This window comes from Numida meleagris, chromosome 1 (genome assembly GCF_002078875.1).
Source record: "Numida meleagris isolate 19003 breed g44 Domestic line chromosome 1, NumMel1.0, whole genome shotgun sequence".
Lineage (NCBI taxonomy): Eukaryota > Metazoa > Chordata > Aves > Galliformes > Numididae > Numida > Numida meleagris.
The window spans coordinates 47,639,018-47,651,587 of record NC_034409.1 but is presented as its reverse complement, the minus strand read 5'-3'; the positions used below and the strand labels follow the sequence as shown (position 1 = coordinate 47,651,587).

General features: G+C 35.3%; 1 protein-coding gene across 2 annotated transcripts in view; it reads left to right on the top strand.

The window, feature by feature from the left end:
• ANKS1B (ankyrin repeat and sterile alpha motif domain containing 1B) overlaps nt 1-12,570 on the top strand; it is a 433,433-nt gene that overhangs the window by 162,103 nt on the left and 258,760 nt on the right. For both annotated transcript variants that reach the window (XM_021408341.1, XM_021408420.1), the window contains exon 12: nt 4,350-4,530. In XM_021408341.1, the coding sequence (XP_021264016.1) occupies nt 4,350-4,530 (181 nt within the window). The remainder of the gene's footprint in view (nt 1-4,349; nt 4,531-12,570) is intronic.

Sequence of the window (12,570 nt, the reverse complement as noted above, 5' to 3'; positions counted from 1 at the left end):
AAAACTGAGTTGTTTCTTTTTTTAAGAATAGAGTACAGCGTCCATTTTCCAACTGTTTAAGTGAAAATAACATATTTTCTTATCTTTGAAAACTAGAAAGTTTTTGCAGCTGAAGAATAAGACATTCCTAGTATTTATCATGTTTATTTTTCACAATTTGGAGCTCATTTCAAGAAATGTTCTCCCAGGATAGGAATAATGGAGTATCTTCAAAGTCTTGTCACATCTGTCAAAGAAGGAAACCACTGCAAAGGTGTTATGGTTTCTATTGTTAGAACTGCTACATCTTACAGAATTGTTTGGATGGCCATGGCCAGAGGGTTGTGGTCAATGGCGGTGTGTCCAGCTGAAGGCTCGTAAAAAGTGGTTTCCCACAGTGGTCCATCTTGGGACTGGTGCTCCTCAACATCTTTATCAGTGACCTAGGCTGTGGGATTGAGTGCACTCTCAGCAAGTTTGCTGGTGTCACCAAGCTGAACGGTGCAGCTGGTACAGCATAAGGAAGGGATGTCATCCAAAGGGACCTGGACAAGCTTGGAAAATGGGCCCACGTGAACATAATAGGATTCAACAAGGCCAAGTGCAAGGTGCTGCCCTTCAGTCAGAACAATCCCAGATATGTGTATGGGCTGGGAGAAAAATTCGTTGAGAACAGCCTCGTGGAAAAGGACTTCTGGTGGATGAAAAGATTGACAGTACTTAAAGGGAGCTTATAATCAAGAGGGAGGCTGACTTTTTGCACAGCTTGATAGTGATAGGACGAAGGGGCATCGTTTTAAAATAAAAGAGGGGAGACTGAGATTAGATACAAGGAGGAAATGAGTGTAAAGAAGGAAGGTGGAGAAAGGAAGATTTCTTAGGTGGTACTGAGTTGATCAAAGAATGAGATGAATGGAGCCATCCAGGCAAGTACCAAAGTGAGAGATTCATGTAGATACATGGCCATACTAACATAGCGCTATGTATATGAGATGAGCGTCGTGGAAAGGGCGATAGCCTCTTACTTTATTTGATAAGTATATATTTTCCATGCTAGCTGGAATTTGAGGATGTGGATTCAGTTCTCTGTCATACATTCTCTGCCTGGTATAAACCAATTGAAACCAATTTTTGTGTTATGTAGGGCAGATGAAATTTAGCAGGAACACTGCAGAATTTCCTCAGGCTTTTTGGTTCTCAGTGATTTAATGAGTCACACACCTGTCACTTGGGAGAGTTCTATGCCCTTGTTCAGCAACTGTAAAATGGGTCTACTAATTCTACCATAGTGCAGAGGAGTATTATGAGAAATAATTCTGTGAAGACTGTGATGGAGCTCTGTATGCAAATTCCAGATAAGAGAAGGTGGAGTTGCAAGCTTGTATTGCAGAGTACTTCAAAGCTTTAGAAATGTCCTTTTCCTAAATGTTGTGAGAAATATTTGAGTGATCCTTTGCATCTTCACAGTGCTACTTGCAAGTCATGGTAACTTTACAGAATTTGCATGTAGCTTCCTATTTGTACAGTTAGTAGAAGGGTAAATCAGTATGTGTATTTTGATGCCTTTTGTGTTTTGCAGTGTTGGAAGTGGTATCCACCATTAATTACATTCTCTACTGACTTAACATGAAAATATTCTTGTTAGACCTGATTTGAAAGTTAAATTCTTTTCTTGCAGTATCTTCCATATTTTTATTGATATATTTTTGCTTTTGTATTGACAATGAGTGTCTTTGTCAGGGGGACGTGATATGCTTTTTAGACTTACCTAGCGTTTTCTATGTCTGTATTAGGACAATACAGGCAAAAGTACAGACAATACAGACCAAAATAGTAAAGGAATTATTCTGTATCATCCAGGTCAGCAGATGGTTGCATGTTAACTTGAACAAATAAAAAACATATGTCTAGTTTCCATAATTATCCTTTGAAAATTGCTATAGACTTATTTTATATCACTAACCCACATCTCCAGAGAAAATCGTGTCTATTTATTGTTGGATATATTGTTTAGAAGTTATGAGCATTTGCATACTAAACTGAGCTGTAAAACAAGCTTCAGAACAGTTTTTTCCCCTAGAGACTTACACAGGTGTTCTTGTCAAAGATTTTAAAGATGTTACAATAATTTGCAGTACTACAGTAAGGTGTAGTGAAACACCTGATCAGCCATAAGTTAGTAGAAGGCTATGGAGTGCCATTTTGGCACTGAGAAAGGGCCAGTATTTGGAAGTCTGACTAGACAAAGACCTGATCAGTTGTTTGTGCAGCTGCTTGAGAAAACTGAGTTGGCCCTTTATATAGCAACTGTCTTTGTTAAAGAGTAACCAGGTTCTTACACATCACATTACTTGAGGTGACACCTTTTCAACTCAGAAACTGAATTCCAGCAAAACCACAGATGCCATTGCTCAGGAAAGGGCCAGCAAAAGTTTTCTAAATGATCACGGATCTTTTTAGCTTTGAGAAATAAATAGACCATTGATGTATTTTTTGTCCAGCAAGTCTGCAGTTAAGGTTTAATTAATATTTAGGAATATTTTTTGACTGATCAGAGAGTTATTTTGGCATAGGTCCCAAACAATGACTTTTAACCAGTTTGGTATTGGAATCAGTCCCTGTCACTGAACTTTCATGAAATTACTAGCCCTTGGAATCTTTTTTTTTGAAGAAAAAGCAATTTTAAATTAGTAAAGAATGTAAATCCCTTCAATAGACAATAGATGAGTTTCAGATGAATGCCCAAATTCACCCTTTGCAATTTTTATCAGTTTTAATGGGACATAGTTAATTTTCCTGGTGCCCAACACACCTTTAACAAACAATCGATATTATACAAATCTGGTTTTTTTTTTTGTCCGACATTCCAATAGGAAGTATAAATTTTTAGTGAAAATGATCTAGTTCTGTATTTGTAACAAAAACATTCCAGGTCTCATAACCTAAAAATGAAGTAGATCACAAGCAAAACTGAAAATTGCTCTACTGGAATAGACTGTATTTTAATAGGTAGTTTTAAGTAAGGAATGGTGATCAGCTTCATGATCCAAGGAAGATCTCACTGCTCCCAGGACAATAATTGAGTCTTGACACTAATAAGTAGTAAATTCTTGATCTTTACAAATATTCTGACCTATTAAACCTGACACGTTAAAACTAGAAGAGTTAAAGCTCCCTTTACTCTTTCTATATTTATTTGTTTCCAGTTTTAGGTATCTTGAGCAGTAATTCCCAATATATTTTTCACTGTCGTGCAGGGTAAAATATATAGACAACTGTAGCTTGGGATGCAGGACTATTTTGGAGAAGGTGTTTAATGTTTCAGGTCATTGAACCTAAAACAGCAAAGAGCATCATGAAGTTAGGAAATTTTGTGTGTGAAGCCAGAACAGTGCTGCAAATTAGCAACAGACTATTTAGCAAACCATCAGTGGTCTGTGGCTTATAGTCTATGACTTAGAGCACTAAGGTTATATCTATATTAATAAGCAGTGCAGTGCAATGGGAACCATTCTGTGGAGTGAATAATTTATTGCTGACCTGATGTTCCAACTGAATATGTTCCATGGGTTTTACTTGGACTAGCTTTAGCATGGTCTGCTCGCCAAAAGGCCATAGAGAACTGGAACACTTTTTACTCGATCCTTGGGCGTAGCTTATGGTGTAGTTCCAGCCAAAAGAACTGAGTTTGTCATGCTAGGAAGCTGCTCTGCAATGTGAAGTAAAGCCCATTATGTGGGGTCAGTTCAGAGGTTTGCTTCAGTTCAGGAGTTTGCTTGATATGAACTAGTAAAGATGTATTTCATGGAAATTCATTAAGAAAGTTTGATTCCCCTGTATGTTTTTTTAGTTGGTATTTTTCTGCTAAGCTTTCAGACATTTCAGACTTTGAATACTTTAGGCAACTCTTCATAAAGTGAATAAATAGTAGAGGGTGGCTTTTGAGTGATGAGAGCCAGGTATTATTTTGGAAATGTCTTTATACAATCATAAGTAGACTAATTGTTTTGCAAGATATCTCCAGTATTGCAGCTGGTGAAGAGCTCCCTTTCTTAGCAAAAGATGATTACAGTTATTATATGCAAGGTTATAAAACTTTATTTTACTTTGAATTTAATTGATTGGAATTAAAACATGCTTTTTTTTTTTTCCTAATTAAGATTAATCCAAATTTCGGAGAGTAGTTATGTCTAAGTCACCACAGCCTTTCATAAACTTATTGTTGCAACTATAGTCTTTGGGCCAAATAAAAACCATAAAAAGAGAGAAACCCTAAGTAAATTAATATTAAATTAAATTAATGTTAAATTAAGAAAAATAATGCATAAAGTCTATATTTTTTTTACTCCAAACTTGTATTTTTCTTGTAGCCCAAGCAGCGCACATCAATAGTATCTTCTCTGGAATTTCACCGAACAAATCACAGCCATGACTATTTTGAAATCAACTCATCCATTGCTTCTCCAAGTTTTATTTCTACTCCTGCAATCAGTCCAGCTAACTATTCCTTTGGATCTCTGGAAGACAGTGTTGAAGAGAGAGAACTTCCAGGTATAGAAAGTTTACTTTGTGTATCAACAGAGGTTTAAAAAATGATAGATCTGTGGGTTTAAGCTGGAGTTGTTTTGTCTTCAGTAGCAAAATACATTCATTATAAATACACAGAATTATTCCCTAATTTTTTATGTTGCTCAGCAAAGAGGTTTCATCTAACATGACTGATAATATTAAAATATTTTTATTCCTGCGTATTGGATTTTGAATAAACCCAACTTTATCTTACAGAAATGCAAAGAATTTAGGTAATATCTGTTTGGAAATTACATGATTTGAGTACACATCTACTTTCATCATTGTGTGGTCAGCATCTTCTCATATAAATTTAAATTGGACAAATGAAATAGAAATCATGATGTAGCCATCAATTAAGACAGAGAAGCAAAGATTTCTAAGTAGCCTGACACTGTTTCTGCAGTAGTAATGGGATTAATTAATGCAGAGCTTAAATATCTTTACTCTGATGGTATGAATTGCATAGAGTGATAATGTGATTGGAGCTATGAGGTTTTTATCTATATAGAGAGATTTACATAATGGAAACATGTTAAAAAGCTTTAAAATCCTTTCTTCTCCATAGAACAGAACTTCAGGAGCAAATGTCAATAAAGCATTCATTTAGCTACTTGTCCCTTCAACTTTCATGTGCAAGTTACTTTATTTAGGTTAAACCTGTAGCAGAAAACTACAGTATTTTGGAATGCTTGTGTATTGAAACAAATGTCTTTGATAACTAGTTTACATGACCTGCAGATTGAGTTAATTCCTTTAAAGGGATGCTGTATTTAAGACAAAAATAAAACTAGATCACTAAAATACATGTAAATGTGAAGTTTCAGTACAAACTTACCAGTAGGCTTCTGTACAATTGGTCTTCAAATGTGGTGAATCCTATACATTTCTGGTTGACAGGGTTGAAAATTGTGAAAGCAGAAAACGTGTTGCTTTTAAATGATCATAAAAAATTAAATTTCATAGTTAAAGAAAAAGAATACCCAAGATTCATCTTGAAATAAGCTAAGAATGAGAAATCCAATCGGTGGTGATGATGAAAGAGTTATAAGTCAGAAAGTACTTGTAGTTCTTTTCTCAAACTTGTTGTGGCATTATCTTTCAAAGTAAAAGAATGCACCTATTTTAATTGTAATAACAAAACTTTTCAAGCCTAACTGGAAATAATTAAATAGAATGGTATCTAGGCTCGTTTTGTTCTATCATTTTTGGGCTATGTTGTAATTTCTGCTTGAAATTTTCTTCAGTAATCATAATTTTATTTCAGGTAGTTGAATGATGCTAAATATGTCCTGATGTTTAAGAACAAAATTTAGAAAACAGAAAGAAAATTCATTGTAGTCAGATAAGGAACTTTTTCAGATTTCTGCTGTTGCACAGTCTATTTAAGTTCTAGGTAATATCTGGATTTGTTTTCATTTTGTCTCATTTGGTTATATTTACAATGGATTGCACTTAGTAACTTCTAATCATTGCATTTCATTTGGCCTGATACTGGAATTTTCTCATGCTTATTAGAACTATAAGTTTCTAATTTGTGGATTATTCGATTTATGGAGTGAGTAGAAGCTGAAATTCCTCTTGTGTTTCTCTCTAGATTAAGTTTTATTTTGCTGATCATTAAGGTCCTTTTGACTCCTTTAATGATAAATAATGCCATATTTCTGCAAGAAGCAATGAATGTGAATGTGTGAAGAGAGTACTACAATGTGGAAAGAACAGATCAATATTGTGTCTTCTGGAAAAGTTGCTGAGATGTTTCTCTCATCTGGACTGATAAAAGCTGAACTTTGAATAATAATGCTCAGCATGCAGTGCAGTGCTTTGCTGCTACTTTTTTTTTAAGTAGACATTGCTTTAGTGAAAGGTTCCTTGTTCCTTTTGCAGATCTACAGTGGTAATTACATTTCCCCATATTTCTTGATTATAATTCCCTGAATTGCCAGAGTTACGGAGGAACTGTGTCTTGAAAAAAAAGTTTAGTTTAAAACAGTTGAGGATTTCTGTGCATTTGAGCGTTTCTTTTTACATGTTATTCATAGACATATGTGCGTGTCATGTTTTTTTAGAAGAAAATAATATATTTTATTATGTTTATTAAGGTTAAGGGACTTCTTGCTGACCAGAAAGAAAAACATACTGAAGGAAGCAATTTTCACAGTAACTGCAGCAAGTAGCTTTCCGCTGCCTTCCTTGAAACAATCAAAATGCTTCTTATAAGATTTCTAAATCACAAGCTGCCATCTAAATAAGCCATTAGTATTTTACTATTCAATTCCAGGGCTCTTCATGTTTCCTGCAGGAAACTGGAATGATTCAGTATCATTCAGATGAGTGCAGGAGATGAATTAAAAGAAAAGAAAAAGAGAAAGATTCTGTCTAATTCTAAAATCTTAATAATTGTACCTCTACCTCACAGTACACTACCAAAAAAGAATCTTGTAAATTTTTGTGAATTAGAGTAAATTTCATTTTTAATTTGGGGATAGCAATTTTCCTTGGTGTTCGCTAATTCCCTACGATGCTAATTCCTCTATGCTAATTCTCTTTCAAATCCGCTGATTTGAAACAGGACTCCAGATATTCAAATAACCTATCTCTTGCAAGTAGAAAACCACTGAGCTCTACTGCAGCACTCTATTATCTTGCTAACTGCAGATTGCAATATTTTTTTATTAATTAGATGGAAAACAGTTGACATATAACTGTATGTGCTTTAGCATAGGTCAGATGATGTTGTTAACATCAGTGTAAACAAAACCATGGCTGTTGCCTGCATGGATTTCAGAAGATACCTTACTATCAGGTTGCTTGTAGCTAAATTGTGAGGATAAAGATTCTGTTTTTTGCTTTGAACTTTTTTAACTGAGGAAATAACCTGCAACAAGTAGACAGGAACGTTTTAGTCTAACCTCATCTGGAGCTTATAAACAGGAGGGTGAGCAGCTTTATGTACAGGCAGATGAAGATAGGACAAGGGGAATGGATTTAAACTAAAAGAGTGGAAATTCAGATTAGATTTTGGGAGGATGATGAGGTACTTGAACAGTTTGCTTAGGGAAGCTGTGGATGTCCCATCCCTGGAGGTGTTCAAGGCTAGGCTGGATAGGGCCCTGGGCAGCCTGATCTAGTGGTTGGCAACCCTGTCCGAGGCAGAGGGCTGCACTAGATGATCTTTAAGTTTCCTCCCTACTCAAGCAGTTTTATTATTCTACAACTCTATACACCAGGCAAACTTTGAATGCACTTTTGTTGTGTGTATACACAGCTCTCTTTACAGCAAGAAGATTGACTTCATAGAAGTATTACAGAATTCAGAGTGAATGATCATGATTTTACTAGCATTGCTTTTCACCTCAAGTTGAAGGCCAGTAAATCCAGACATCAGCAATTACCACTAAACTTTCTGTATTAAGAGCCCACTCCACTGCAAGATGAAGTCATTACTGTATGTACTTCTGTCAAGGTGAGATGGTAATAATCTATATGCACATTTAGTAAGGATTTTGTATGACAACACAAATGAAAGATTAAAAGCTTAATAATCAAGTGATTATTTTGTTAGTTAGATGATTCTCATGCAACTTTGACCATAAATGGACCACTAAATGTGCAAGATCATTCAGTCCAGAAGAGGGCACTCAGGACTTTCAGGGATACGCCTCTCTAATTTCATAGCTCTGTGCCTTATTACAGGGTATTCCTGAAGTTCTTTTGAAACTCAGCCATAAAGATCAAAGAAGGCAAAATTGTGGACATCATAACTTCAGCTTGACTCAATCAGCACTTGCTGCAGAAATTGTCGCTCTGCTTTTCATTTCTGCTTAATCAGTCAGAATAATGGATCGTTCTCTAACCCATATTAACTTCCCTACATCTTCATGGACTTACTGTGAAATTGAAAAGATAGTTCTGCATATATTCTTGCTCTGTTTCAGATCAGAAAATAGTCTATGAAGTTCATATATGCAGCAAAAATGTAAGCAGTTGTCTATAGGTAATCTCATTGTAATCTGTAGTTTCATGGACAGAAAATTTCCATGAAAATCTTTACATTTTCATTAAATTGTGAACAACATTCATGTGTTAAAGAGCATATAGTTCTTCTCTCATCTTATTGTGGTATCTAAACGTCCAGTCTGAGTTTGTTTCCTAGTTACAAACTCCGTGTCCTTTGTTGGACCCTAGTGTAGTTCTTACTCTTTTTACTTGTCCTGCTTTCTGGCTAGGATTAAGGTTATTTCTTTCATCTAAGAAAGCAGTGTTTCTCCTTAGAGCATTCTAGTATGCAGTTCAAGAGTTCCGTCTTTGATATACGGACTACTTTTTTTTCTGTTCTGTGAGGAAGAAGTAATATTTGAGTCACACCTAAGGTTTCTTCTAAAAATATCTTCAGATCTTTTTTTTAAATGAATTTCTGATTAAATTAATTTGTCTCAGTGTCACGTTCCACCAGTACAAGGAGGTAAGGGATGACCAGACATTTCTGAAACAAAAGCAGCCCTGCACTTAAAGATAAGCTTGTAGCTCTATCTTTCTATTTCAAGAGAATCAGCATATTACTGTAGCTATTTAGATATGTTGCAAAAAGATCGAAGTATTAGAAACTTGATTAAGGGGTCTGATTCAAAATTCTTAGCACTGTTGCATTCCTAGGTGCAGTCAAGATTTGTTCCTCTGGAGCAATGTTCCCTTATGTGACATTATCAAACCTGTTATTTGAAGCAGGCCACATACTTGTCAGTGCTCGTTTCATACTCAAATATCTAATTTATTATAATCTAGTTTAATAAGATCAAACTATGATGTCATGTAAACTCTTCAAGTATTGTTTCTTCAATTATAAATAGTTCTGGAATTTCTAAAAGTGAAATGCAAAATGAGGAGAATACAAAGAAAGAGGAAAGTACCTTTCATTGCTAGAGGGTAATTTTGTGTGTCTTTGTCTGTTAACAATGCCTTACTAATTACCAAAAACTCGCATGGTTCTCCAGTGACAGAGAAAGGTGAAAATATTGGCACATAAAGAAATAAGTACAGTCAACAAATGCTGGTAAATCAAACATTCCCCTCATCTGCGAATGGACATTGGCACCTCCAGGTAGAGAACAGCTCAAAAAAAAAAAAAAAAAAAAGTAATTACCAGCCTTTTCTTACCTATAATTCAACAAGAACTCTCTTCCAGATGAAATGCCTGAGGAGGTCAAATTCAAGGCCTCTTTTCTCTTGTATTTTTTCATTTTCTTCATCATGTTGTTGCTTATAATACACCAAAATTTGCTAAGGCATTCTTCAAACCAGGTTAACTTGAGCCCTTTCATCTGTGAAGATTATCCCTTTTCTCCCTATTTATAACCAAGTTCAACAGAACACAATTAGTAAGAAGTAGTAGAGCTGCTAGAGATTGTACTTGGTACTGTCTCAGACCATTTCTTTTACATCCCCTTAAAGCTGTCCAGCAGATGTAGCCTGTTAAGGTCTCCTTATGTTCCCCTTCTTATTGCTGTTTCTAATTTCATCCTCTTTGCACATTTTCCAAGGCAAAGATACAGTCTGTTCCATAACAAAAGAGAAATGTAGTGTTAATTAATATTATAAACATCTTTTTGTCAATCAGTTTCAAAATAACATACTTCACAAAGCTCTTTGTAATTATATCTCAGTATTACAAAGAATATTTTCAACAATCAGTGTAAAAGGGCTTATCTGAAAGTAATGCCTCCTGTTTTATTCTGTTGGCCCATGACATCAGAGGCAGATGTTGGTGCTATGGCAGTAGAGGTGGAACCTTCCCACCAATATTCCATTACATTTTGTTGCTGTGCAACAGATAGCAGAGAGGCAGTCTGATAAAACGGCATCTGACATGGAATTGCATATGAAGCAAAGTCATATCATTGGAATTCTTCTGTATGGAAAAAATTGTACCCATTGACATTCACTGACACATGCTGAACATTGATGGAGACCAAATAGTCATTGTGAGCACAGTGAGGCAGTGGGTGGTGCACTTCAGCATCTGTGACAGTGAGAGTGGGTCACCTCTGCTGGAGCAGATTTTTATGAGTGTGACATGCAGGCTCTTGTTTATCACTAGCAAAAAATGCACAGCTAATGGTGATGACTATGTTGAAAAACAGTGTTCTGTAGCTGACAATTTGGTCTATTAAATAGTGCTCTTTGTATCTACCGTGTCTTCTGTGTAAATAAATAGGAGGCATTACTTTCAGAGTGACCTATGTGCAATGACCATAAAGCTGATAACAGAAAGATCAAGTCAGGTGGTGCCTGGGAAACTGTAGATGAATCTGGTTCCTGTAGTTCCATCTGAAAACAATATTTCTTTTTGGAGCAAATTACTCTTTTGTACTAGTGCTTCCATGAAAAGTTAGATACAGTAATAACCTAAATTTCATGCCACCTGAACTTCAAAAATAGTCTTGCTGGAGAAGGTTATATTTTTCCAATGACAGTGTTACCTAGCTCTTCAGTAATACCTGTACAGTGTTATCTTTCAGTCTTTTCTCTCTTAAATGATTTTTCTGGCCTATATCCAGCCATCCCCTGATAGTTTGAACATGCTCTCCAAACATATTCTCTCCTATGTCACTAACTATGTGGATATTCTGATCACTAAGTCAGTAGGAAACTAATATTAAAGACAAATGAAGATGAAATAATGTGAAGAAGGCATATTGAAGGAATGAAACTACAGATGGAGCCTCTAAGCCCTATTGTCAAAAATAGCATTGGAAATGCTAATAAAATAAGAAGTGACATGAACAGCTTATCTCTTTTCAAATTCTGAACCATCTGACCACACGTGGATAGGCATGTGTGTAGCAATGTATACCTGTCTTTTATTCATTTGACAGTTCATCAGAGGATTTTCTCCTTTCCCCCATATTATTCAGTGCTTTTATAAAGCCAATTAGCAATTAAATGTTTCCAATAAGGAAAACAAATCCCATGTAACATGTGAAATATATTTAATAATTTTGGAACCTAACTTCTTAGACCTCAATCTGGAAAGCAGGGAGATAGAAAAATTGTACACTTAGGTGTATGCATGATGTTAAAGCCAGCTTCAGGTGTTAGCCATTTCTTTGACTATATTTTCCCTCTAAAGTGAAAAAACATAAAGTAATGTATGGTACTATTGGTACTATTAAAAAGATCATTTAGTTGCGCGCATCACCTTTTCTTTGTGAGATAACATAACAGACCTAACAGTGGTTCTGTTTTCCTGAAGGAACATTGAATATAACAGTAAACGTACAAAGAAATTTTAAAGAGCTTCTTTAGTGATGCTTCTTCTTCTCCCTTCCAGAACATTTGTATCTTTTAAAAAGCTTTCTGCTCACCAGCTATATTTCTGAGGCCTATGAGAAATGATTAGAACTGAAGGAACTGGCAAAAAAATACCTGTTTTTTGTTGCTGTTTTTTTGAAGAACTTTTGTCCTCTGATCATATGTAGTGATTTGCAGCTAAGGAGAGGGAGGAAAAAAAGACTGTCTGCATTTCTGTATTTCTGTTTTAATTTGTTTTCTTTCCTCCAAACTCCTTTCTGAAATGAAACACAATTTTTGTTTCTCTTTCTTACTCTCAGCGCATGTAACTCAACTGCATCTTTTTCTCCTGTTTTTCCTAGCTATCAAATTGTAATGCTACAGTTTGCTGTAGTAAATCTTTCTTTTTTGTTGTTACACAACATAAACAGCATGTGTTTATTTTGTTTTCTATGGTTGAGAACACAAATCTTCTATGTCTTTGATGAATATCCAACAACTAGGGTAGTCATTCTTATTAACTACACATTTCATAACCAGCTGTAGCTGAACATGTAAAAGAAACAAATATGAGACTATATCTCACTTGATATTATTGTTGCAGAAAATGAAAGTTTGATGCCATTTAGTGAAAGGAGAAAAATGATCCTAGATCTCCCTCATTCTGGAACAGTCACTATGCTTTAGTCTAAAGTGGAGATGACATCAGGTGTTCCAGAATTTTGAATGAAG